Source organism: Amblyomma mixtum, chromosome 10 (genome assembly GCF_055824585.1).
Source record: "Amblyomma mixtum isolate Tamu chromosome 10, ASM5582458v1, whole genome shotgun sequence".
In the NCBI taxonomy this organism is placed as follows: domain Eukaryota; kingdom Metazoa; phylum Arthropoda; class Arachnida; order Ixodida; family Ixodidae; genus Amblyomma; species Amblyomma mixtum.
The window spans coordinates 76,912,482-76,940,474 of record NC_143021.1 but is presented as its reverse complement, the minus strand read 5'-3'; the positions used below and the strand labels follow the sequence as shown (position 1 = coordinate 76,940,474).

The 27,993-nt window shown below is 49.1% G+C and overlaps 1 protein-coding gene and 1 pseudogene across 1 annotated transcript; one reads left to right on the top strand and one right to left on the bottom strand.

Annotated features, from left to right (window-relative positions):
• The first annotated feature begins 27 nt into the window (after positions 1-27).
• Positions 28-23,125, top strand: LOC149326179 (uncharacterized; annotated as a pseudogene).
• Positions 23,126-23,557: 432 nt separating this feature from the next.
• Positions 23,558-27,349, bottom strand: LOC149326178 (uncharacterized). The gene is given in 5 exon segments (XM_089562534.1): positions 23,558-24,020; positions 25,110-25,184; positions 26,219-26,270; positions 27,106-27,229; positions 27,232-27,349. Coding segments are annotated over 5 exon segments (759 nt in total). The 3' UTR covers positions 23,558-23,630.
• Positions 27,350-27,993: the final 644 nt, after the last annotated feature.

Below are 27,993 nucleotides of genomic sequence, written 5' to 3'. Positions count from 1 at the left end.
TCTGGTGGAGGTGCTGGGTAGCCTCCCATGTTCCGGACACCCCCTACAAGTCGTGACGCCAGCCATTTGAGTCATCTACCGCAGGACCTGAGTCCAGTCCACCGCGCAAGCCGACGCCTGCAAGGGGACGAACCTGAGTTCGGGATTCTGCCGGACCCTACCCGGAAGCGAAAGCCAGCAGCAACGTCTACCATGAGCTTGCCCCAGACGATGACTCCAATCATTCTTCAGCAGCCCCGGGTGCCACCAACCTTTGACGCTTCGCCTGGCGCCGACCCCGAAGAATGGCTGCAGCAGTTCGACCGTGTGGCTATCTTCAACAACTGGGACGATGCCACGAAACTTAGATACGTGTTCTTCGCCTTGGAGGGACCAGCAAAAGTCTGGTTTGAGAATAAAGAAGCTAACCTCACGAACTGGGAAACCTTCAAGGAACAGCTTCTAAAGACCTTCACGAACGTTGTGCGAAAGGAGAGAGCCCAGCAGCTGCTACAGTCTCGCATACAACACCCAACCGAGACCGTTGCTGTGTACACTGAGGAGATGAAGCGTCTTTTCCGGCGTGCCGACGCAAACATGAAGGAAGAAGAAAAAGTAAAGCTGCTTATGCGAGGAGTTAAAGAGCAACTCTTTGCCGGCCTCGTACGGAATCCACCGAAAAACGCAGCGGAATTCGCCGAAGAAGCAGCCACCATGGAAAAAACTCTCGATGCCCGAGCCCGACAGTACGACCGCCAGCAGAGCGTTTTCTCAGCCAGCTGCCTGGACACCGTTAACAACGATAACCTGCGGGAGGTTATACGTTAAGTTGTGCGTGAAGAGCTCCGACGATTGCTGCCAACGGGAACGCAGCCGCAGCTTACTTCGCTCACCGACGTCATCCGGGACGAGGTTCAACAGGCCTTGGGTGTGGTGCCGACAAACACTCAGCCTCTGCAGCCCCAAGCCATGACTTACGCCGCAGCTGTGCGCCGTCCTGCCCCTCGACGACGGGACCCAAGCCCCTATCGCCCTCAGCCAGCTGCGCTGGACCGCCGCCCTCTCGCCCCAACCCGCCGGACGTACGAGCGTCGCACTCAGCCGAGGAAATGCGACGAGTGGAGAACTCCCGAACAGCGGCGCCCACTATGCTTTCACTGTGGCGAAGCCGGTCACGTCCTCCGGCACTGCCCATACAGAAGACTGGGCATCCGAGGGTTCTCTTACGACGCTCCACGACCCCGACCCGGCCAGCGACCAGCCGAAATCGAGGTGTTTTTGCGTCGGGAAGGATGCTCATCGCCGAGCCGCCTGTCACGTTCTCCGTCGCCATCGTCACCACGCTTTGTATCTCCTAACCGAGGTTACGCCGTGCGTGGACGCTCCCCCAGCCCCCGAAGGTTAAACTGAATAAAGCAGCCTCTGGAGGTGAGGTTGCTTCTAAGCGCAATGACAAAGATCCTCCATCGACGATTACTCAAGACCATACCTCGACTACGACAACAACACCGACGACGACAACACCGACGACGACGACGACGACACGGCCAGACTTGAAGCTTTTACCGCTGCCCAGTGAAGTAACGTCGGAGTACGCCCACCGCAGCCCCACTACTCGACGAAGCCGAGATCGGACACCGAAGACAACGTGCAATACGAGAACGCGAACAAGTGACCTTGAAGTTACGGTTGACAGTCAGGCGGTTACTGCCTTGGTCGACACGGGAGCTGACTACTCAGTCATGAGCGGGCCACTCGCTGTCCGACTCAGGAAAGTGACAACAACTTGGGATGGCCCGCTGATCCGCACCGCAGGTGGTAACCTTATTACGCCGTCAGGATGCTGCACCGCGAGAGTTACAGTAAATGGGCGAATCTATGCTACAACCTTCCTGGTCCTACAGAAATGCTCGCGAGACGTGATTTTAGGAATGGAGTTCCTGAATGAACATCGGGCGATCATCGACCTTCGATCCAAGTCGATCAAGCTTTCTACGGACAAAGCCATATCTGCAGCGACGACAGCGACTCATCGCGTTGCCTTAAACGTCCTTGACGAAGTACTGAGCGTGCCGCCCCGATCAAGTGTCTTCGCCTGCATAGGTACCGTATTTTCCGGTGTATAAGACGCGGTTCTTTTAGAAAAATCTTGCTGGTGCGTCCTATACAAGGGTGCGTCTTATATGCGAATTTTCCGGGTTTTTTTTGCGAGCTCAGAAATTACTCAGATTCATGTTCAAGCTTTTTCCACCGAAAAAATATTACTACCAATAACGCGGTTGTAACATGGTTAATACTTCAATACGGGGACCGCCGTGCGCAACTTTTTTAGGTGAACTTTATCATGAAACGGCGTGGTTGACCACTTCCGGGATCTTAAACACGCGGCCGTTTGGGAGGCCCCAAGCAAAGGTAATGTGAAATGACAAAACATAGCGACAGTCGCGCTTCTCGCCATTGTCAAGACAAGCCAAGAGAAGCCGATGTTTTTTTTAGTCACCCTTTCCAAGTACGTAGTGCGAAGAGAATGCTTGAGATGCGTTGCATTTTCGATAGCGCATCCGAAGATGAAGACTTTGAAGGTTTTATATAAAAATAAATTGTTATGGACAAAGAGTTCTTTCGCTTTTTTTTCTTTTGTGCTAAAACGTGGGCTGGTATGGCGTAATGGTCGCATAAGCATGTTTAATTAAGCCTCACTAGCCTAACTGGGTAAATGGGGGTGCGTCTTATACACGGGTGCGTCTTATATACCAATTTTTTCAATGACGCCCTGCATATATGGCGGGTGCGTCTTATACAAGGGTGCGTCTTGTACACCGGAAAATACTGTACTAGAGACGTCGAAACTGCCGAAGGCGTCGTCGAGGGGAACACCCAGTTACTCCTTGATCGAGGACTGGGCGTCGCAAGGGAGTCGCCCAAATCCGAAATGACCAAGCCCAGGTGCTGCTAACCAACTTCACCGAAGAACACCGGCATCTAAACAAAGGTACGACGATCGCTTTCCTCGAGGAGCTGGCAGACATCAGAGACATATTTGCCCTACCCGACCAACCCGTAGAACCATCTGACCAAGGCCATCAACCAACGTTTGATATCAACCCAGCATTACCACGGAGCAGACAAGACCAAATACGCAGTCTTCTTCAAAAGTACAGCGATTGCTTCTCATCAGCATCGAATGTGCGAAGAACCCGGCTTGAAGCACCGCATTGTCACAGACGAACACGCCCGACCACTGCGACAGAGCCCCTATCGCGTATCGCCGCTAGAACGCCAAGCTATTTGCAAGCAAGTTGAGGAAATGCTACGTGACGACGTCATCCAGCCATCAAGGAGCCCATGGGAAGCACCAGTTGTCCTAGTGAAAAAGAAAGACGGCACCCTTCGCTTCTGCGTCGATTACCGCCGCCTGAACAGCATTACGAAGATGTCTACCTCCTCCCGCGCATCGACGACACACTGGATCGGCTATGCAACGCTAAGTACTTCTCATCGATGGACCTGAAGAGCGGCTACTAGCAAATTGAAGTCGACGAAAGAGATCGCGAGAAGACTGCGTTCATCACGCCAGACGGACTCTTCGAGTTCAAGGTGGTGCCATTCGGCCTCTGCTCTGCACCAGCGACGTTCCAGCGAGTAATGGATACGGTGCTCGCAGGCTTGAAGTGGCAGATTTGCCTCGTCTACTTAGATGACGTTGTTGTCTTCTCCTCAAAGTTTGAAGACCACCTCAGAAGGCTTCGGATAGTGCTGGAAACGATCAAGTCGTCAGGCCTGACACCGAAACCAGAGAAGTGCCACTTCGCCTACGAGAAGCTGCTTGGTCACGTCGTAAGCAAGGATGGAGTTCGCCCAGACCCCCAGAAGACGGCTGCGATCGCAGAGTTTCCACAGCCTAGTGACAAGAAAGCTATACGCAGATTCCTTGGATTGTGCGCTTATTACCGGCGATTCGTCAAGAACTTTTCGCGCATCGCTGAGCCTTTGACCCAACTTACCAAGGCTGACGTGCCTTTTAAATGGGAAAGGCCGCAAGAGGAAGCTTTCAACGAGCTGAAGCGCCGCTTACAGTCTCCTCGTGTGCTCGGGCACTTTGATGAAAACGCCGAAACCGAGGTTCATACCGATGCAAGCAGTGTGGGCTTAGGAGCGGTCCTCGTTCAGAAAAATGGCAGAGAGGAGAAAGTTATCGCGTACGCTAGCCGTTCACTGTCGAGAGCCGAAGCCAACTATTCGACGACAGAGAAAGAATGTCTCGCCATTATTTGAGCCACGTCGAAATTTCGCCCCTACCTATACGGACGACCATTCAAGGTTGTGAGCGATCACCTGCTCTCTGCTGGCTGGCCAATTTCAAAGATCCATCCGGTAGCCTTGCTCGTTGGAGCCTGCGTATTCAAGAATTCGACATAACTGTAGTCTACAAATCTGGCCGCAAACATTCCGATGCAGACTGCCTATCGCGAGCCCCCGTAGACGCAGCACCGGAAGAGGAAGACGACGATGCTTTCCTAGGACCGGTAAGTGCCAGCAGTTTCGCGCAGCAGCAGCGCTCGGATCCTGAGTTGCAAAGCCTAGTTGATCCTAGTTGCAAAGCCTAGCCTCCCCGGGGGTTCAAGCGCCAAGTGTCGTCCTTGGTACTTCACAATAATGTCCTCCAGAAGAAGAACTTCGCGCCCAACAGGATAGTACATCTTCTTGTCGTGCCTAAGAATCTTAGGCAAGAAATTACGCAGGCATGCCATGATGAGCCGACTGCAGGGCATCTCGGGATTGCTCGCACGTTGCACCGCATCCAGGAGAAGTACTATTGGCCGCGGCTAGCTACCGACGTTTCCCATTACGTGAAAACGTGCCGTGAGTGTCAGCGACGCAAAACGCCTCCGACTAGACCAGCCGGACTCCTGAACCCCATACCACCGCCAACTAAGCCCTTTCAGCAAATCGGGATGGACCTCCTCGGCCCCTTTCCGACCTCTTCATCAGGAAACAAGTGGATCATCGTGGCCACCGACTACATGACCCACTACGCCGAAGCAAAAGCGTTGCCTAGTGGTACCGCAACAGAAGTCGCAAAATTTTTTGTCGAACAAATTCTCCTGCGACACGGCGCCCCGGAAGTGCTCATCACAGACGGAGGAACGGCGTTTACAGCGGAGCTGACGCAAGCCATTTTAAACTACAGCCAGACAAGCCATCGGAGGACCACTGCCTATCATCCACAAACCAACGGACTCACAGAGCGTCTGAACAAGACCATTGCAGACATGCTCTCCATGTACATCGACGCCGAACACAAGACGTGGGACTCCATCCTGCCCTACGTGATCTTCGCTTATAATACTGCCGTCCAGGAGACAACCAGGTTTACCCCATTCCAGCTGGTATACGGCAGGAAGCCCACGAGAACACTCGACGCAATGCTCCCGCACGTTTCCGACGAAGACAACCTCGACGTCGCCGCCTACCTTCATCGCGCTGAGGAAGCCCGAAGACTTGCGCGGCTTCGCATTCAAGACCAGCAGCACACCGACGCCCGACGCTACAATCTGCGCCTACGAGAAACGCATTACAAGCCGGGTGATCGAGTTTGGATATGGACACCAGTTCGCCGCCGTGGATTGAGCGAAAAGTTGCTGCGACGCTACTTTGGCCCGTACAAGGTTCTCCGTCGCATCGGTGACCTCGACTATGAAGTCATCCCCGACGGCACGACAGCATCTCAGCGACGCCGCACAAGCCCGGAAGTCGTACATGTCGTACGCCTGAAGCCATATTGCCACGTATCATTGTAGTGTTTGTTCGTTCACGCTCAAGGCTGCAGGAAAGGGCTGTTATCATTTTTTGTTCGTGACGCGAGAAGCGACCAGTCTAATCTCGATTGATCGCAGCCATGAAAGGCTGCATCTAGGTTTTTCCAGATTACTGTAGATGATCTTGTCCTGCTATCTGGAAGTTTCTTTGCCGGCTTTAAATTGAGCGATGCCGCGAGCTGCGGGCATTCGTAGATCGACGACCGACGAGCACGTTTGTTGCTTACGCCGCCGCCGAGTGATTCAGTTCTTTTGAGGGCGCAAGTCAGCCCAAATAAAGAGCTTCGTTTCCAAGACTGGCTGGTGTCGTCCTGACCACTGGACTGCCGTCACTACAACGTGACATCTGGTGGAGGTGCTGGGTAGCCTTTCATGTTCCGGACACCCCCTACAAGTCGTGACGCAAGCCCTCTGAGTCATTCACCGCAAGACCTGACTCCAGTCCACCGCGCAAGCCGACGTCTGCTAGGGGACGCACCTGAGTTCGGGACTCTGCCGGACCCTACCCGGAAGCGAAAGCCAGCAGCAACGTCCACCATGAGCGTGCCCCAGACGACGACCCCAATCATTCTGCAGCAGCCCCGGGTACCACCAACCTTCGACGCTTTGCCTGGTGCCGACCCCGAAGAATGGCTGGAGCAGTTCGACCTTGTGGCTGTCTTTAACAACTGGTACGATGCCTTGAAATTTAGGTTCTTTGCCCTGGAGGGACCAGCAAGAGTCTGCTTTAAGAATGAGGAAGCCAGCCCCGCGAATTGGGAAACCTTCAAAGAGCAGCTTCTCAAGACTTTCACAAACGTCGTGAGAAAGGAGAGAGCCCAGCAGCTGCTACAGTCTCGCATACAACACCCAAACGAGACCGTTGCAGTGTACACTGAGGAGATGAAGCGTCTCTTCCGGCGTGCCGACTCGAATATGAAGGAAGAAGAAAAGGTCAAGCTGCTTATGCGAGGAGTTAAAGAACAACTCTTTGCCGGCCTCGTACGGAACCCACCGAAAACCGTGGCGGAATTCATAGAAGAGGCCTCCACGATGGAAAAAACTCTTGACGCCCGAGCCCGCCAATATGAGCGCCAGCAGCGCGTTTTTTCAGCAAACTGCCTGGACGCCGCTAACAACGATAACCTGCGGGAGGTTATTCGCCAAGTTGTACGAGAAGAGCTCCGACGATTGCTGCCAAATGGAACGGAGCCGCAGGTTACATCACTTACTGACGTAATCCGGGACGAAGTTCAACAGGCCTTGGGTGTGTCGCCGACACCCACTCAGCCTCTGCAGCCCCAAGCCATGACTTACGCCGCAGCTGTGCTCCGTCCTGCACCTCGACGACGGGACCCAAGCCCCTATCGCCCTCAGCCAGCTGCGTTGGACAGCCGCCCACTCGCCACAACCCGCCCATCCTACAGCGACGTGCGCAGCCGAGGAAATGCGACGAGTGGAGAACTCCCGACCAGCGCCGCCCACTATGCTTCCACTGTGGCGAAGTCGGTCACGTCCTCTGGCACTGCCCATACAGAAGACTGGGCATCCGAGGGTTCTCTTACGACGCTCCACGACCCCGACCCGGCCAGCGACCAGCCGAAATCGAGGAGTTTTTACGTCGGGAAGAATACTCATCGCCGAGCCGCCTATCACGTTCCCCGTCGCCATCGTCCCCGCGCTTTGTTTCTCCTAGCCGAGGTTACGCCGTGCGTGGACGCTCCCCCAGCCCCCGAAGGTTAAACTAAATAAAGCAGCCTCTGGAGGTGAGGTTGCTTCTAAGCGCAATGACAAAGAACCTCAATCGACGAGTACTCAAGACCATGCCTCAACTACGACGACGACACCGACGACGACGACACCGACGACGACGACACCGACGACGACGACGACGACGACGACGACGCGGCCAGACTTGAAGCTTTTACCGCTGTCCAGTGAAGTAACGTCGCAGTACGCCCACCGCAGCCTCACTACTCGACGAAGCCGAGATCGGACACCGAAGACAACGTACAATACGAGAACGCGAACAAGTGACCTTGAAGTTACGGTCGACGGTCACGCGGTTACTGCCTTGGTGGACACGGGAGCTGACTGCTCTGTCATGAGTGGCCCACTCGCTGTCCGACTCAGGAAGGTAACAACAACCTGGGATGGCCCGCTGATCCGCACCGCAGGTGGCAACCTGATTACGCCGTCAGGACGCTGCACCGCGAGAGTTACTGTAAATAGGAGAACCTATGCGACAACTTTCCTGGTCCTACAGCAATGCTCGAGAGACGTGATTTTGGGAATGGACTTCCTGAACGAACATCGGGCGATCATCGACCTTCGATCTAAGTCGATCAAGCTTTCCACGGAAAAAGCCGTACCTGTTGCGACGGGCGCCACTCATCACGTTTCCTTAAACGTCCTCTATGAAGCATTGAGCGTGCCGCCCCGATCAAGTGTTCTTGTCGGCATAGGTACTGGAGACATCGAAAATGCCGAAGGCGTTATCGAGGGGAACACCCAGTTACTCCTGGATCGAGGATTGGGCGTCGCGAGGGGAGTCGCCGAAATCCGAAATGGCCAAGCCCAGGTGTTGCTAAGCAACTTCACGGAAGAATATCGGCATCTAAACAAAGGTACGACGATCGCTTTCCTCGACGAGCTGGCAGACATCAGAGACGTATTTGCCCTACCCGACCAACCCGCAGAACCATCTGACCAAGGCCATCAACCCACGTTCGACATCAACCCGGCATTACCCCGGAGCAGACAAGACTAAATACGCAGTCTTCTTCAAAGGTATACCGATTGCTTCTCATCAGCATCGAATGTGCGACGAACCCGGCTTGCCAAGCACCGCATTGTCACAGACGAACACGCACGACCACTCCGACAGAGCCCCTACCGCGTATCGCCGCTAGAACGCCAAGCTATCCGCAAGCAAGTTGAGGAAATGCTTTGTGACGACGTCATACAGCCATCCAGGAGCCCCTGGGCAGCACCGATCGTCCTAGTGAAAAAGAAAGACGGCACCCTTCGCTTTTGCGTCGATTACCGCCGCCTGAACAACATTACGAAGAAGGATGTCTACCCCCTCCCCCGCATCGACGATACACTGGACCGGCTGTGCAACGCTAAGTACTTCTCATCTATGGACCTGAAGAGCGGCTACTGGCAAATTGAAGTGGACGAAAGAGATCGCGAGAAGACTGCGTTCATCACGCCAGACGGACTCTTCGAGTTCAAGGTGATGCCATTCGGCCTCTGCTCTGCCCCAGCGACGTTCCAGCGAGTAATGGATACGGTGCTCGCAGGCTTGAAGTGGCAGATTTGCCTAGTCTACTTAGATGACGTTGTTGTCTTCTCCTCAAACTTTGAAGACCACCTCAGAAGGCTTCGGATAGTGCTGGAAACGATCAAGTCTTCAGGCCTTACACTGAAACCAGAGAAGTGCCACTTCGCCTACGAGGAGCTGTTGCTCCTTGGTCACGTCGTAAGCAAGGATGGAGTTCGCCCAGACCCACAGAAGACGGCTGCGATCGCAGAGTTTCCACAGCCTAATGACAAGAAGGCTATACGCAGAATCCTTGGATTGTGCGCTTATTACCGACGATTCGTCAAAAACGTTTCGCGCATCGCTGAACCTTTGACTCAACTTACCAAGGCTGACGTGCCTTTTAAATGGGAAACGCCACAAGAGGAAGCTTTCAACGAGTTGAAGTGCCGCTTACAGTCCCCTCCTGTGCTCGGGCACTTTGATGAAGACGCCGAAACCGAAGTTCATACCGATGCAAGCGGGGTGGGCTTAGGAGCGGTCCTCGTTCAGAAAAATGGCAGACAGGAGAAAGTTATCGCGTACGCTAGCCGTTCACTGTCGAGAGCCGAAGCCAACTATTCGACAACAGAGAAAGAATGTCTCGCCATTATTTGGGCCACGTCCAAATTTCGCCCCTACCTATACGGACGACCATTCAAGGTTGTGAGCGATCACCATGCTCTGTGCTGGCTGGCCAATTTGAAAGATCCCTCCGGACGCCTTGCTCGTTGGAGCCTGCGTCTTCAAGAATTCGACATAACTGTAGTCTACAAATCTGGCCGCAAGCATTCCGATGCAGACTGCTTGTCACGAGCTCCTGTCGACGCAGCACTCGAAGAGGAAGAAGACGACGCTTTCTTAGGACCGATAAGCGCCAGCAGTTTCGCGCAGCAGCAGCACTCGGCTCCTGACTTGCAAAGCCTAGTTGATTATCTGAAAGGCAAGACCGCATCGCCTCCCCGAGGGTTCAAGCGGCAACTGTCGTCCTTCTTCCTTCACAATAATGTCCTCCTGAAGAAGAACTTCGCGCCGAACAGGACAGTGCATCTTATTGTCGTGCCCAAAAATCTCAGGCAAGAAATTATGGAGACATGTCATGATGAGCCGACTGCAGGACATCTCGGGATTGCTCGCACGTTGCACCGCATCCAGGAGAAGCGCTATTGGCCGCGGCTAGCTACCGACGTTTGCCATTACGTGAAAACGTGCCGTGAGTGTCAGCGACGCAAAACGCGAACCCCATACCACCGCCAACTAAGCCCTTTCAGCAAATCGGGATGGACCTCCTCGGCCCCTTTCCGACCTCTTCATCAGGAAACAAGTGGATCATCGTGGCCACCGACTACATGACCCACTACGCCGAAGCAAAAGCGTTGCCTAGTGGTACCGCAACAGAATTCGCAAAATTTTTTGTCGAACAAATTCTCCTGCGACACGGCGCCCCGGAAGTGCTCATCACAGACGGAGGAACGGCGTTTACAGCGGAGCTGACGCAAGCCATTTTAAACTACAGCCAGACAAGCCATCGGAGGACCACTGCCTATCATCCACAAACCAACGGACTCACAGAGCGTCTGAACAAGACCATTGCAGACATGCTCTCCATGTACATCGACGCCGAACACAAGACGTGGGACTCCATCCTGCCCTACGTGATCTTCGCTTATAATACTGCCGTCCAGGAGACAACCAGGTTTACCCCATTCCAGCTGGTATGGCGGACGGATCTTGCGACGCCGCCTGTGCTCCAGAACCGCCATTGCTGCCAAATGATTTCGCGGCTCAGTCCGGATCCACCACACGCCCCCTGGACCTCCGACACTGCGCAGCCGCAACATCGACGTCATCACCCTCAGAACGGATAAAACCGGGCATCGAGCATTCACTCGTCAGTGGGCACGGAGGCGCGATGAAGGAAAGGATGAAAAGCTTATGCACACCTTTCTTCGTCCTGCAGGTTAGTTATCTTTCCAAATTACCATTTCCCTGCTTGAAGTCAGACGACCGCTTTGTCATCGTGCTTCCGTGCCCAGAAGCAGTGTTCTTGCCCTTGTGCTCATTGTTACTCCTTCTCAGTGGGGACGTCGAGAGTAATCCTGGTCCTGATGATCTTGCGCAGATTTTACGAACCATGAAGGAAATGAACGAACGTTCCAAAAGAGTGGAAGTAGCGCAAAAAACTATGTTGGAAAGTATGTCGGAGCTCAAGCTACAGCAGCAATCCGTTTCAGAAGCGATGTCAGATATAAAAGAAAGATTGCAAAAAGTGGAAAATCAGACATCAGTTTTCGAGCACTGGCAGCAGGACATGAACGCTTTGCGTGCCACAGTAGAGCGCCTCGAGAATGAAAATATCGCACTTCGATCCCGTCTTGATGACGGAGAAGACCGATCTCGGCGGAACAATCTGGTTTTCTATGGTATATCTCACAGCGCAGAAGAAACGTGGTCTGAGTCGGAGGAACAACTTCTAGACTTAATAAACAATACCATGAACACTGATATCAGTCAGTCAGACATTTCGCGCGCGCATAGAATTGGGCGTTTCGTAACCGGGAAAACCCGTCCGCTTGTAGCAAGTTTTCAAAACTACAAAACAAAAGAACTAGTCTTTTCAAAACGTGATCTGTTGAAGAATACAGGAAAAGGAATGAGTGGAGACTTCTGCCAAGCCACGCGCAATATCAGAAAAAAATTAATAGAGTATGGTAATTCCAAGGGCAGCACATCTTTCAAACTTGGGTATAAAAAACTTTTTCTGGGTGGAAAATGCTACACATATGACGAGAATCGGGGTACTATCCGCGAAATCGGTAATTCCTCTGAAGGCACAACTGAAGACACAGTTGAAAACACTACTGAAAACTCAAGCGAGGCTCATGACCGACCTCTCCGGTCTGGTCGCGCGCGATCGAAAAGATAGGACCACGAGAGGGGAGGCGCTTCGAAAAGCTTCGACTACTCTCTCCTGTACTCGAACATTCGTAGTCTTTATCCCAAAAAGGATGAGTTATGCGCTATGATCGATGACTGCAACGCTGATATCATTGTATTAACAGAAACTTGGCTAAATAGCAAAATAACGAATAATGAATTGTTTAAATGTGAAAAGCGGTATGTTGTCTTCCGGAGTGACCGAACAGGCAGAGTTGGTGGCGGTGTCCTAATTGCTATTAATGAGTGTATTGACTGCTTTCTAGTACCTATTGCTACGAATTTAGAGCTAATCTGGTGCTGCATAAATCTTAATTTTAAAAAAGTAATCCTAGGTGCATGTTACCGATCCCCCTCGACGGACACATCATTTTGCGATAACCTACACGATTCCTTAAATCAGATTATCACCCGTTTCCCTGCAGCTGAAATCTTGCTCTTAGGCGACTTCAATTTTCCGAATATTGTCTGGTCACATAATCCCTTTTCTACCCCTTCGTCCGCTGAATCCAACTTGTTTCTTTCCATTTGTTCAGACTTCAGCCTATCACAGATTGTTAGTCTTCCCACACGTGTAACGCAAAATACATCATCACTGCTTGACCTTATTCTTACGTCATCAGCGGATAACTTATCCGCGGTTTCACACCTGCCTGGGCTGAGCGATCATGATATATTACACTTCACGCTAACTGTGACTCAAACAAAAATTAGCCGACAGAAAAGAAAATTTCGTGATTATAACAAAGCTGATTACACCACCATCAACAGTGAACTCTGCTCTTTTTTAGATGTTTTTTTTTGCCGCTCTGTCAGGATCGGCCCATAGAAACTAACTGGCGCATGTTCAAAGAAAAAATTTCAGAATTAATCAGCCGACACGTCCCCCTTCGAACCGCCTACACCAACAGTAAAGCCCCTTGGTATAACACATACTTAAACAGGTTATCCAACAAAAAAAAGCGTTTATTCCGTTCAGCTAAACAGTCTTCAAAACCGACAGCTTGGCTAGCGTACAAAAAAGCGGCAAAGTCTTATAATACTTCCTTAAGGTCAGCTAAATTTTCATTTTTGAACACTACTCTTCCACAATTATTAAAGACTAATCCAAAACGTTTTTGGAATGTTATACGAGGAAGTACTAATAAGGACGGCTTATCACTACTCACAAGTTCCGGGGAATCAGTACCGCCTCACCTTTGTTCCAAAGTACTTAACAACACATTCGTTCAGTCATTTTCATCCCCTGTGCTTACCAATCAGATGCCAGCTATAAATACTACCAATTATCACCTCATGGAACCCATAATATTTGAAGCAACTGGCATCAAAGCCATAATAAACAAATTAAAACCCAAATTATCTTGTGGAGTCGACGAGATCAATGTTAAATTTTTGCAACATACCGTGGAATACTGTTCAATCATACTACAGTGCATTTTTTCTCAGTCGTATAACTCTGGCAGTATACCTCATGATTGGAAAACTGGAAAAGTAATCCCCATCCACAAGTCAGGTCCAACACATAATCCGCTCAACTACAGGCCCATTTCCCTTACATCCGTACCATGTAAAATTATGGAACACATTATATACACGCATCTAGTTAACTTTCTTGAAGATAACAACTTTTTTTCCAGTGTGCAGCATGGATTCCGTAAAAATTTCTCCTGTGAAACTCAGCTAGTCTCTTTCACTAATGATTTGCATGCCTATCTAGACAGTGGTTTTTCAATTGATTGCATATTCCTCGATTTCTCCAAAGCTTTTGACAAAGTTAACCATACACTACTTCTTCATAAACTATGCTTCCTAAACATAGACCCTGCAATAATTGACTGGATTAATGCTTTCCTCGCATCCCGCGTTCAGTTTGTAACCACTAATGAAGTGAACTCGCCCTCGGCCCCAGTTCAATCCGGCGTTCCGCAAGGGTCGGTTCTAGGTCCTCTCTTATTCCTGATTTATATAAATGACTTACCTTCTCACGTTTCTTCCAAAATTTGTCTTTTTGCAGACGACTGTGTGTTATACCGTAAACTAACTGATGCTTCAGATGCTTTATTAATTCAGAATGACCTCAATAATATTGTGGAATGGTGTAATACATGGTGCATGGAATTAAATATTAACAAATGCAAATCAATGAGGGTATCTCGCACTAACCACATAAGTCCCACTTATATGCTTAATAACGTCTCATTAGAATCGGTGACATCATACCGGTATCTGGGAGTTCTCATTACCAATAATCTATCTTGGAAATCGCATGTCAGTTATATCACTTCTAAAGCCAGTAGCACCCTTGGATATATACGCCGTAATTTCCGCCTTGCACCATCATCATTAAAATTACTATTGTACACAACTTACATTCGTCCACAACTTGAATACGCGTCATCTGTCTGGGATCCCGGTCACGTAACACTCATACATTCTCTTGACGCAATACAAAATCGCTCAGCCCGGTTTATCTTAAACAACTACCAAAGGACCGCTAGTGTTACTAATATGAAAACCTACTTACAACTACCACTTTTATCGACACGAAGAAAGCTATCTCGCCTGTCTCTCTTTCATAAAATATACCATCATAACACAACCTTGCGCTATCTTTGGGTTCAACCACCGTCATACATTTCAACTCGCCGTGACCACAGCAAAAAGGTACATATTCCACACTCAAATACGCTTGCATATTCATACTCGTTTATTCCTCGGACAAGCAATGACTGGAATAACCTACCAGCATCACTAACAAGTATATCTGAAATTGAGAACTTTAAATCAGCATTACACAGTTTCTTTTCATAGCTAGTGCTCATATCATCATCATGGCGTTCATAGATGGTGTTCATATTCCCAATACGATTGTTTGTTTATTAGGAACTGCATTACTTGTTTATTATTTGTTTTCCTTGCCATATTTTTCTGTATTTATTAACACCGTTACTGATGTCGTAGTTTACTCTTTGTATCTTTGTTCTTTTTCATTCTTTTTGTATGCTTACTTTCGTTTTTGTACTGGTTTTACAGAGTTTGTATATATTTTTTACTAATAACTTTTTTGTGTAAATTGTGTATGCCTCTGCATCCGCCCCTCCCCTCTATAATGTACATTTGTACCCTGAGGGTATAATAAATAAATAAATAAATAAATAAGCCCACGACAACACTCGACGCAATGCTCCCGCACGTTTCCGACGAAGACAACCTCGACGTCGCCGCCTACCTTCATCGCGCTGAGGAAGCCCGAAGACTTGCGCGGCTTCGCATTCAAGACCAGCAGCACACCGACGCCCGACGCTACAATCTGCGCCGACGAGACACGCATTACAAGCCAGGCGATCGGGTTTGGATATGGACGCCAGTTCGCCGCCGTGGATTGAGCGAAAAGTTGCTGCGACGCTACTTTGGCCCGTACAGGGTTCTCCGTCGCATCGGTGACCTCGACTATGAAGTCATCCCCGACGCCACGACAGCATCTCAGAGACGCCGCCCACGCCCGGAAGTCGTACATGTCGTACGCCTGAAGCCATATTATGCACGCTAAAGGACTCGAAGTTTAATTTTCCGTGTTTATTTTCATTTTAAAGCATCGAGACGATGCTTCTTTGGAAGGGGGGTAATGCCACGTATCATTGTAGTGTTTGTTCGTTCACGCTCAAGGCTGGAGGAAAGGGCTGTTATCATTTTTTGTTCGTGACGCGAGAAGCGACCAGTCTAATCTCGATTGATCGCAGCCATGAAAGGCTGCATCTAGGTTTTTCCAGATTACTGTGGATGATCTTGTCCTGCTATCTGGAAGTTTCTTTGCCGGCTTTAAATTGAGCGATGCCGCGAGCTGCGGGCATTCGTAGATCGACGACCGACGAGCACGTTTGTTGCTTACGCCGCCGCCGAGTGATTCAGTTCTTTTGAGGGCGCAAGTCAGCCCAAATAAAGAGCTTCGTTTCCAAGACTGGTTGGTGTCTTCCTGACCGCTGGACTGCCGTCACTACAACGTGACAATATTATGAACGCTAAAGGACTCGAAGTTTTCATTGTCCGTGTTTATTTTCATTTTAATGCATCGAGACGATGCTTCTTTGGAAGGGGGGTAATGCCACGTATCATTGCAGTGTTTGTTCGTTCACGCTCAAGGCAGCAGGAAAGGGTCGTTATCACTTTTGTTCGTGATGCGAGAAGCGACCAGACTAATCTCGACTATTGGCAGCCATGAAAGGCTGCATCTAGGTTTTTCCAGATTACCGTAGATAATCTTGACCTGTTACCTGGAAGTTTCCTTGCCGGCTTTAAATTGAGCGATGCCGCGAGCGGCGGACATTCGTAGTTTGACGACCGACAAGCACGTTTGTCGCTTACGCCGCCGCCGAGTGATTCAGTTATTTTGCGGGCGCAAGTCAGCCCAAATAAAGAGCTTCGTTTCCAAGACTGGCTGGTGTCTTCCTGACCACTGGACTGCCGTCACTACAACGTGACAATATCTCCACTCCGAGGACACCCATCATCGTAGCATCAAACCACACACAATCGAGTAAGACGACCTGGGTGACAGCGCTGAAGGAAGAGTTCGATAAACCACTACTATTTTGCCGGTGGCTTGCTTCAGTAGACGCAAGAATGCAACGAGACCATGACTGACCACATGTAGGCCCGTGTCCAACACATCAAACGTGGCTCAAATGGATTTTCCGACGACGATGGGGTGGACTGGCTCATTTAGGGTGTGCGATCGGACAGTGCAAAGCCCACGCTGGCAGCCTTCCATGATCTCCGCCGCGGAACGATAAGTGAGTTCTTGCACTACGTTCAACAGCTTGTTCGACGAGATGCCGGACTATCACAGGATAACACCAAACACGAAGCATCCGCTAAGAGTTTAAAATTCCACGACAAAAATTCAACGGAAGCCACGAGCACAAGGTATGCGAAGCACCAACGTCTACCGCTAGACATCTGCGCAGGGTGCAAATCGGAAAGGACATAACGCGCCAAAGATTGCTCCCAACCAGACACGAGAACTGAAGAGCGAAAAAAAAAAAATCTGCAGCACGTCGCAATGAGGCAAGAGCAAGTGCAGAATCGCGAGGAAAAATAATTTCCTTACTGGTAAAAATCACTGGTTCAGCAGTTTCCTTACAGATTTTTTTACCTCACACGCAGGCTGCTGGCGCGCCCCTACTCTCGACACCAGTCGCCATCTATCGGCGCGCGCGGACCGATGGACTGCGGGTCGCGCCGACGCCGCGCGTAGAATGCATGTTTACGTGTTCGCTTATGTCGTTGTATTGCTTCATCATAACGTATGAGGGTATGTGCTGTGCGTCACTACTCACATTTTCCCTCTACCAGACAGTACTGCGGTTATCTTCCGCGCAGTTAGTCGTTAACATGACATCTCCGAGTTTTTTTCCGTTCATTTGGATGTAAGTGCGGCGAGGCAGTGCGCGTCTGTCGCGTTGTTTGTGCCCACCGTGATGATATTGATCATTAGCGCTCGTGTCCTGTCATCACGTTTTCTGTGTCTCGTTTTTCGCGCTACGTTTTTCAATGATGATATTCTGCTGGCTCAGGATTCTAAACGCTGGCACCGCAGCGGCGACGCTGCTCCACCGAGCCTCTGGTGCGGCGGCGCTGCTCAGGGAAATTCTGGAGGATTGGTGGCTGAAAAGCAGAGATGTGGCATAGGGTTAGAATTGTAGGAAACCGTAGGCAAAGGTGATGGAGAATCTTAATGAGCATTGCCAACACAGTAAACAAAAAAAATAATAAATAAAGAAAAGCTGAGCATGGTGGCAATTGCCACCACCCCGTTTCAAAGGGGGCGCTCCATCCATCCATCCATCCATCCATCCATCCATCCTGGAATAGTATTGCAAACAGCAAGGATTTTTCCTGCGGAGTAGTCGGCCAGGTAGCGTACGGACTGGAAACCGGCACATCTAAGCAGATTTCTGCGCAGGCGTGTCGTTTGTTGCCGTCTTTTACGTGCGCTATCATCTATGATATTTTTAGGCGCAGGAATGTGGATTTATTGATTTGAATCAGTGGTGCAGACTGAAGGTTGTCCCGACGAAGCGCGTGTTTTCGATCAACTCCTTGCGCTGAGCTTGCTCTAGTTTCCATTAAACACATTTCATGCACAGGATGTAAGCACGACCGCTACCGATTTCAGTTGCTCTTTCCGCACGCATGTCATAGGGATCAAGGGGGGGGGGGGGGTAAAGGGTTTACCCTAGTGTCTTTCTGCTTTTGCTATCTACCTTAATCATAGGAAAATATGCGGGATTTTAATACATTCATTCACACTTAGCCAAACGCCTAAGCAACGCTGCCACACGCTTGGAGAGCTACCGAATGAACGTGACTTCGGACCTCAGAATTCATGAAAGCTGGATTCGCTGCTAATACCTATTCAAGCTTTGATAATTTGAGCAAAAGTACGTTTTTTTGCACCAGGTTGCATAAACCATGACAAATTTTGTTTTTTGTTGGCGCTGCGACTCAGTTAAACTCACAGCGGTAATTTGTTGACAAACTGGCGCACCACGCATATGCGACAAGAAAGCCCTGTTTGTGGGTGACATTTTATGGCCGAAGGATTAAGAGTGCATGGGAATTGTAACTGCATGCTAGCCGCACACCTAATACTTGGTATTGAACAAAATCAGCACCTTCTTCCTACCGGCCAATTTCTCTTTTGGGCACTTCAGTAAAATTGCTTGAACACATCATCTAAAACACTTGACTAACTTTCTCGAGGAGAACCACATTCTTGATAACCGCCAGCACGGGTTCCGTCGCGGTCTCTCCACAGTAACACAGCTTATTGCAACAGTCCACGATTTAGCGGCAGCACTAGATAGGCATAATAAAGTTGGTATTGTTTTTCTTGATTTCGAGAAAGCATTCGATCGTGTGTCTCATCAAAAATTATTGCAGAAGTTAAAACTTATACTGAAACACGAGTGCCTACTCTCATGGATCGAAGCCTATCTTTCGCATAGACGTCAAAGTGTGGTTGTTGATGGTGTCCTCTCTGATGCTGTCCCAGTAGAATCCGGTATTCCGCAGGGCTCAGTCTTGGGTCCCCTTTTCTTTCTAGTATTTAGTAATGACATAGTTCACAACGTATGTTAAAATACGGCTTTTCGCAGACGATTGCATACTTTATCAAGAAATTTCTAGCCCTGAAGATCAACTCCTCTTAAACGATTCACTGTCTGTAGTAGAAAAATGGTGCTCCACGTGGCAAATGACTTTGAATTCCAACAAGACAGTAGCGATGACTGTGACACGTAAAAATAATCCTTTTAGTTTTACATACCGCTTAGCCAATGAGCCCCTCTTAGTTGTCAACGCTTTTAAATACTTAGGAATTCAGATAGCCTCAGACCTTCGATGGAACGAGCACATATCGTATATAGAAAAAAAAGCTCTAAGACAACTGCACTACTTGAGAAGAACGGTTTGGTTTATGGGGTTTAACGTCCCAAAGCGACTAAGGCTATGAGAGACGCCGTAGTGGAGGGCTCCGGAAATTTCGACCACCTGGGGTTCTTTAACGTGCACTGACATCGCACAGTACACGGGCCTCGAATTTCTCCCCCAAAGAAATTCAGCCACCGCGACCGGGATCGAACCCGCGTCTTTCGGGCCAGCAGCCGAGCACCATAGCCACTGAGCCACCGCGGCGGGTTGAGAAGAACGCTGGCACAAGCACACAAGAAATAAAGCTTTAAGCTTATAAAACATTTGTTCGGCAAATGTTGGAATATGCTGCGGCAGTGTAGGATCCCTGGACCGAAAGTAACAAACTTAAAATAGAAAATGTCCAACGCAAAGCTGCTAGGTTTATCTTTAATGGTTACAGTTGGAATATTTCCCCAACAGCCCTACTGCAAACCGCAGGACTTGAACACCTGGCCATGCGTCGTCATCGTGGAAAATTAAAGTTATTCTACCTGCATTATCACAATAAACTAACAATAGAGAAAGGAATATTGAGTTGAGCACACATCTCGACACCCTACACGCTCTTACCATACTAAGAAAGTTGCCGCGTTTTCATGCAAAACTAATGTTTTTAAGTATTCGTTCTTTCCCCATACTATAATTAAGTGGAATGGTTTACCTGCTGATGTTGTCAATTGCGAATCGGTGAATTTATTTTTACGCGCTCTGAAGGATGTATAGGGCTCTTATGTATCCTTGTTTTGGGCCAAGTCCGATGCCTTCGTTTGCTGCCAGGTTCGATGTTTTTTTTTCTCGCTCATAGTGGTACAGGAGTGGAGAGGGCGCAGGGAAAAAAAGCTGCTTGAATGCAGCTTGAGAGGCACCCTGCGCCCATGTTCTATGTCATCATATGTTCTATGTCTTTGTAATCGATTTTATGTTGTATGTTCTGGTTTTTGCTCTGTTCGCTATCTGCTTCTTTTGCAATGTGCTTGTCATTTTTATCAATATGTTTGTACCCCACTCCTGCCTAAGGCCTGTACAGGCCGGCAGTATTTGCTAAATAAATAAATAAAAAAGTTTTTTTTTTGCAGTGGAGCACCAACAAGGTAGCGATATAAGCACGAGCGCGTTCTAAGCGTCAGCACAGTTCACGTGAATGTCAAACTAAATATCATTAAAACGCATCAATGTGCTCCCTTTGATAACGTGAATACTTCCTGCAACACAGCCACGCTGCGGAAGTATGATCGGCAATGTTTTTCGCGGAGCTGCCGCAGCCCCGCAGTCCCCAAAGAAACGCCCGCACCGCGGCTACCAGTCGGCGGAAAATGGCCGCGCCCAGGAGCGGCTCTGGATTCTGGTCTATAGCACAACCTCGAAGCGGCAAAAGAAAAAGACATTCTGCTATATATATGGACCTTTCGGAACCTCATGCAATCAAGCATCACGATCGGTGCAGCCTCAGCAACAATCGTGGTCAAAGTCGTGAAAAACCTTCCCTACAACGCAGTAGTGGGAATCGACTGACGCGAATGCATACCGTATGATTACATTGAACCGTGTACAAATGGCGTCCACAGCTTGGAGTGGATTCCAAAGAAGCTCGTGAAGTAAACAGAAGGAAACGTCGTTACGCAGCAATTACCGTCCAGCCGCACGAAAGGGACAAGTGCGATACATTCAAGGCTCAAATGCGATACAAAATTCTAGGCTCACGACTTCACACGACACCGGAGATCTCGCAAGACGGTCAAGAAACCCTTCAAAATAGCTCGAGGACTACGTCCTCAAGTAACGCCTCGTGAATCGACGGCACTGGGAGGATGCAAAATGTTTTCGAGGCTCGGTCGTGTTATATCCTAGTTAGACGGCCGGCTTAACCACTGTTACGCGTAACTATGGTTAGGCGGAGTTAACCATGGTTGTCACGAACCTCAGTTCGGCGGTGTTACACGGGAAAACCTGTCCTCAGTTTGTGCAGTGGCGCTGGTCACGTGGCTGCTGCTCAAAAAACATTTATAAGACTCATTTTGTGACAGCAATATAAAAAAATTGTAAGGAAACACAAGGCTAGGAAGTTCTTTTACTAATAAACTTTGGTGTCGTCTGTGGAACATCATTTGTTGCCGGAGGTTGCTGAAATTCAAACAGAACATGAAAATAGTTTTACAACATTGTGTGCAGTCAACTCCGCAGCCGATGCAAAAACCAAGTCAATCCACCTGTTTTGCTTCGCTTCGTCGCTCCGTGCTGTGTTGTTCTCTTCCAGTTAATCTTTTTGCTCGTGTCTTAAGTGTATTTTAAGTGTATTTCCATCTCTTATTTTTATCAATTTTTCTCTTGTGTCAAGTGTTTTTTTTTACTATATCTAGTGTATTTGAATGTGCTGTGCGTCAGCGGCAAGTCGTGCATACCGCGATGGCTCACAGCAGGCCTGTGCCGGACACCAACAACAACAACTTACCAAGTGCAAGTTCGGCAGCTGCGTTTGTGGCAGCCGGCCATTCTAGGCGAACTAGAGGAAAAGCAAGCCGAGAGTACGTGCCGGCGCCTCCAAGCTCTGGCTGCAAGGCTGTGCTCCCGTGAGCGCAGTGTGTGGCCCTACCCCCGCGGGACGTCGTGGTATGAGGAAACGCTCCCGCACCTCCCAGAGAGTGGCTTCAGGGAGAATTTCAGGATGACGAGATGTACATTGCAATACATTTTAAATGCGTGCGAGAGCATGAGGCGGCTCGACACGAACATGCGGAGAGCAATACCGCTACACAAACGTGTGGCGATTGCCATCTATCGCCTTGCCACCTCCGCTGAAGAAAGAACTGTTGCGAATGTCTTTGGAGTGAGTCGTTCCTCAGTGAACATAATTGTTAAGGAGTTTTGCGAACTAGTTGTGCGGCTCCTAGAACCTCGGTTCGTGAGAATGCCGAGGGCGCACGAAGTGGCCGAACACCTGCGACAATTTGGTGCAGTGGCAGGCTTCCCTCAAGGCATTGGAGCACTGGACGGCTGCCACATTGAAGTGTGTCCACCTACCGATCATGCGATCGATTACTACAACTATAAAGGTTGGTACAGCACCATACTTCTGGCTGTTGCAGACCACCGGTACAAGTTTTTATATACAAACACCGGGTCTCCTGGGAGGAACCATGACGCAGGCGTGTTTGAACAGTCCAAGCTGCCGAAAATTATGGAAAGCGACATATTCAAGAGGGAAGCAAGAATCATCAAAGAAATACAGATTGGTCCTCTCCTCCTGGCTGATCAAGCCTTTCCGTTACAACACAACATAATGAAGCCATACCCTCATTATGGTGCTTCCGATTCTGCTGCGCAGGCATTCAACTTTCACCTGTCGAGTGCCAGGCGTGTAGTCGAAAATGCCTTCGGGCGGCTCAAAGCTCGTTTCCGGATTTTGTTGAAGGGCCTTGAATGCGACATAGTCAACGTCAACAAGGTCATTCGTTGCGGCTGCGTTCTCCACAACATGTGTGAAGAGCTCAACGACAGGTGCAACATGAACTGGCTGGATGCTGTGCACGTCGCGGACAGACGACGACCACAGCCCTCCTGCACAAGCAGTCAACAGGAGCCTTCGGGTGCGGCTGTACGAAACGCCCTGGCGAAGCACCTTGCTGCAGAGTGAACCGTCTTGAGTGATCCATAGTGCAGCCTTTACGACATTCCTAAAGACCGAAGGGGTCTGTTGTATTGTGGTTTATGTGTCTTCCGTGCTTGTTTCAGTTCTTGTTTCGGTTTTGTGGATTGTCTCGTACTCTTGTCTTGTGAAGTCATCTCGTGTATATACATATATACTGTGTCTGCTGAATTAGAGGGGCTCTTGACTATAGGACAGTGTGACAGATGGTGCGCTGACGCAGGATCCGTCAGCGCACCATCTGTCACACTGACCAAAAAGGAAATAACGTATTTGGGAGCGGCCACGTGATGTCGGTAGGGCTATCAGTTCGCCGTCATGCAGCAAGGTGTATATAATTGGGCTTGTGTGTCAATAAATCTTCAGTTGGAACTAAGCGCTCGTGTTGTCCAAGTCTCTTTCTCTGTCCGTGTTTTTTTGCGCTTGTACATGTCTGCTATGAACCAACTAGCCCAAAGGTCTCTGCTCCTGAATACAGAGAAGACGGAATAAATTATTCTGTACATTCCTTTGAGGCGAAATACTGCTTCATCACTTGTAGCATCCCTTTCTGAACTTCATTGCTCTCTTTCTGAAGCTCGATGAGCTGCCTTCGTAGCTCGCTGCTTTCCTTCGCAGCCTTGGCTGCGCGTTCCTCGGCCTTCTCATTCACAGCCATGAGTTCACGAAGCAGTGAGCTGGAAGGCCGCTTTCTGCGAATGTTAGAATTGCTTCTTCCACTCGGCCCCTGCTCAATGCCTGCTTGCTCGGTGCCTGCCCTACTCTCAGTAGTCTCTTCCGGGGCGCAGGGAATTGGAGACTGCTCGGATGTAAGGTGCGAGTTTGGCTGGCTGACTTCAAGGTATAAAACCTCGTCTCCATTTTCTGGTGGATCGTCTGGCATCTGTGAATGGAGCAAAACAAGATAGAAAATGGCACAGATATGTCAGCCACTAAACTAAATATGATGGCTAGTACGCAAGTAAAGCCTCGATCACAGACTAGAAAACCACGGGAATAGAAATCGCAGGAGGATACAAGAGCTTCCTACTCATTTGTGAAAACAAACTCTGTCTTACGGCGTACAATTTTTGCATTGCCTCTTGTCCTTCTGTAGAACACCTCTATTAATATTTGAATGTGAGCAAATCCTTGTGCTGGAATACCATGTCAGGTTTACACTGAACACAACACGGCTGCCACATGTTATGCAAAAATGAATTGTCGTGACCCAGATTGCTTCATTGTGACCTGCTGCTACATATGCTGCTCATATGTCGGTAGTGCGCTGTCCCATCCCCGCAATGAATTTTTTGTACTTCGACTGTTCTCCTCAAAGAGCATATAGGAAGCTTCACTGAAAGGGTTTGGGCCGTCACATTTCGAGGTGCATTGCACATTGTGCCTATAGGCTCAGTTCTCTATTCTGTGTGATGATGTTCTAGCGCAAAAACCGTTTTGTAAGGAGGCATTCAAAACACTTTACAGAACTATGCTCAAGGTCCTCCTTATCAACTGTTGATTTGTCACTTTGGTTTTCAATGTTTTTGTTGGGTTTTAGACAAGTACGATTTCTTCCATGTATTCTTGCTGATATATATTTTGCTGTTATGTTCATATGCTTATCTCTTTCGAGCGTGCTCATCTCTTTAATAAAAACACATCAAGTTCTGAGTGACGTAAGTCTTCGCATTGTTTGTGTCGTTTGCTTTTGGTGTCATGTAGTGCTCCGATGCAAACTAGATGGACATCAATTAGCCTTTCTTGTATCCTTGTAAGCCCCGACACTGTACAACACATATGGAAAAACAAAGGCATGTTTACATGCATGATATTGCTTTCGACTCTGTTTATTCCTTTTTCCATGCCATTTCTGAAAGACTATGTAGTAGTTTCTAAAAGGTATTTCCACATTGGAATGGAAAGCAGGCACAGAGCATTCACTGCACTTCTATCAGGCTAGCCTGTGCTAGAGATAACAATAAAAGATTACCTGCACACTCTCCTGCACTAGATCGTTGTCGTTTACTGGCAGTGTGCCAAGAAAGGAGTGGAGCTGCCAGTAAAAATTAGGAGCCACTTTGGCGACTAAAGTGGTGCAAGGCGAAAGCCTGAGTACAACATTCTGCCACGAATGTGGTTGTGAATGATGATTCAAGTGCTGCCAGCGAATGACGCGTCCATTGGCTGTCTGCTTGTGTCACTGATGTGTGGTTAAGATGTTGAGCTTCGCCTCTAAGAGTGGAAGGCGACAGCGTCTTGCAACGCTGCCAGGGAGTCCACAGAACGCCATCGCCCATTCGGTTCTACGCCTTGCTGGAGGGTAAATTTATTTTGAGGAAAGGAAATGTATCTCTATCTCTCGCATATCTGGGTGGACACCTGAACCTCGCCGTAAGGGAAGGGGGGAAGATGGGAGTGAACGAAGACGCCGTTAGCTAGACGCGCCTTTGTTCATTCCAAACCGTTCAGCTGACATGGCGGAGTGGCTAGCGTGCTCATGTCGCACTCCGGAGACCCTGGTTCGATTCCCCAACTCTATCAATTCCGTATTCGGTTTTATTGATTTATGTGGTCTGACTAGAAAGGTTAATTAAGCTATTTGATATTTGTACTATTGCAATTCTATCCATCGCGTTCTGTCATTCACCTCTCAAATGTTGGAACTGTCTGGGATGTTCCACACAATGTATATGAAACGAGAAACAGGGTGGAGAAGTAGGTGGTGGTGGAGCGAACGAGGCTTCGGCCGGTTATTTTTTTTTTTTCGGCAGCGTCTGTTTTTGCGGACGCGGTTGTTACTGCTACGCGGCTCTTTATATTCTTTTCTTTTCCTCTCTCTTCTGACCTCTTTATTCTTCTCTATCTTAGTAGGCTAATTGATTTAATTAACCAATTAACTAAACTCAGTCCCTCTTAGTTGGAGCATCACTATACGATCCCTTTAATTGGTTGCATGGTTACTAGCCAAAGTACAATTGGCCCCATTTGAAATTCGCGCCCTGTGACGTCACGGCCGTTTCGACCAATTGAAAAGCGTGACATTTTCTGTCGACAACTCCTGCTTACAATGATGAGGCATTAAAGGCTTCCGCCTTAAAATTGCCACTCCACTCCTTTAGATCCTGTTGTGGACCCAGATTGCCTCAGCTTCCTAGAAAGAAAGGGTGTTTTAGTCCACGAAACTGCATTACAAAAATACACAAGGTGCACATACTTTTAAGAGAGAAACATAGAGGAAAGGTGATGCTCGTGCTATTGAACACATTCAGCAAATGAAGCTGTATGGCTCCGGTAGCACCTGTATTGGCACGTGTAAATGAAGCACGTTAACTTCAGCTATCAGAAAGGTACGTTGTTGAGCACCTACTATAGGTGAGAATACTCGTACTTCTTGATGTCACCTGCTATGGTGACATCAAGAAGGAAACGCGCGTGCTGCTGGCGCAAGTCATTTGTGCCAGTGCAGAAGTCGGTCCTTCGCACGCTGACGATGAAACGTTAAAATACACACGGTTTACTTTGATTTGGTTTACGGTGTTTCACGTCGAAAAGCGCCCAGGCTATCAGAGACGCAGTAGTGGACGGCTCCGGAAATTTCGACACCACACAGCATTTCGCCCCCATCAAAATGCGACCGCCGCGGCCGGGATCGAACCCGCGTCTTCGGCGTCAACAGCAGAGTATCATTACCACTGAGCCATCGCGGCGGCTCAAAAATACACACGGTGCAAAGGAAATGTACTACGCGGTTAGTGCAGCCAAGCTTAGTTCAGGACGACACAGCATCACGTGTACCAAAGGACACGCAACTCGTACTAATTTGTGTGTTCTGCCGAACGCGACGAGGTTGACATTCACCCGGACAAGCTAGGCATTACTACGATAGCGGTCGCCGCGCGTCACGCACAAACTAATGTTTACACGCGAAACCAAAATAGCCTGTAAACATCATTACTTGAGAAGGAAAAACAAGATTTCGTGCTTACCAGTATTGCTTGTTTAAGTTTTCAAGCTTCTGCCGCACTTGCTTTGCCGAGTACGGTCCTTCGCCAGCCGGCAAGCGCCCGTTCAACAAGTCCGCCATCGCGCTATATATGCGCGCAGTGCGCTAAGGTTGTCCTTTCAGATTCGTGTCAACGCCTCTGTAGTCGCAATAGTCCAGTTGACACGCTTCTGGGAGGACGCTTCACTCGCCGTGGCACTACACTCGACCGACATGGAGGCAGCCATTTTTTTCAGTTAGCAAGGCTATTGACTGAGGTGGCCGGCCTCAGTTTACAGTAACCATGGTTAGCGACATAACAGAGATTAGGCTCTCCGTCTAACAGCGCACAACTGTGGTTAGTATTAACTGAGGCAAACTGAACTATAGTTAAGGCGGCCGTGTAGCTAGGGTATTAGCCTGAGCGCGCGCACCTCTCCGCCGCCACAGCCGCTCCGTCGTCTCTGCGCTTCGTGGACAACTAGCGCCGGCTACGGTCCCCGGATCTATGGGCTTCAGCGCCGGCTGGGAAGAAGCGCCCAAACGAGGAGCGGACTATAATAGAGAGGATGAGAGTCGGCGATCACGAGACGGGAAGGTCAAGATAGGAGCGTCACAGATTCCGCGAGCGCCGTGTATCTCAATACATCGATAACCATATAATCCAGTTTTTTTTTTTAAATTAAACTTCTTAAATCTGTTACTGTGCCTCTGTACGACAACTTACGACTGACACAGGTCACAACTACGCGTGCTGTCTCTCCTTTTTGGCATACCACACACGTCACGCCTGTTTCGTTTGCGTTTCGTCCGCTGTATTTTGAACACCAAAGCTTTGTCCGTAGCACCTCAGCACGCGCCTCAAAAAGCAGCGAACTTCCTACTGAGTGCT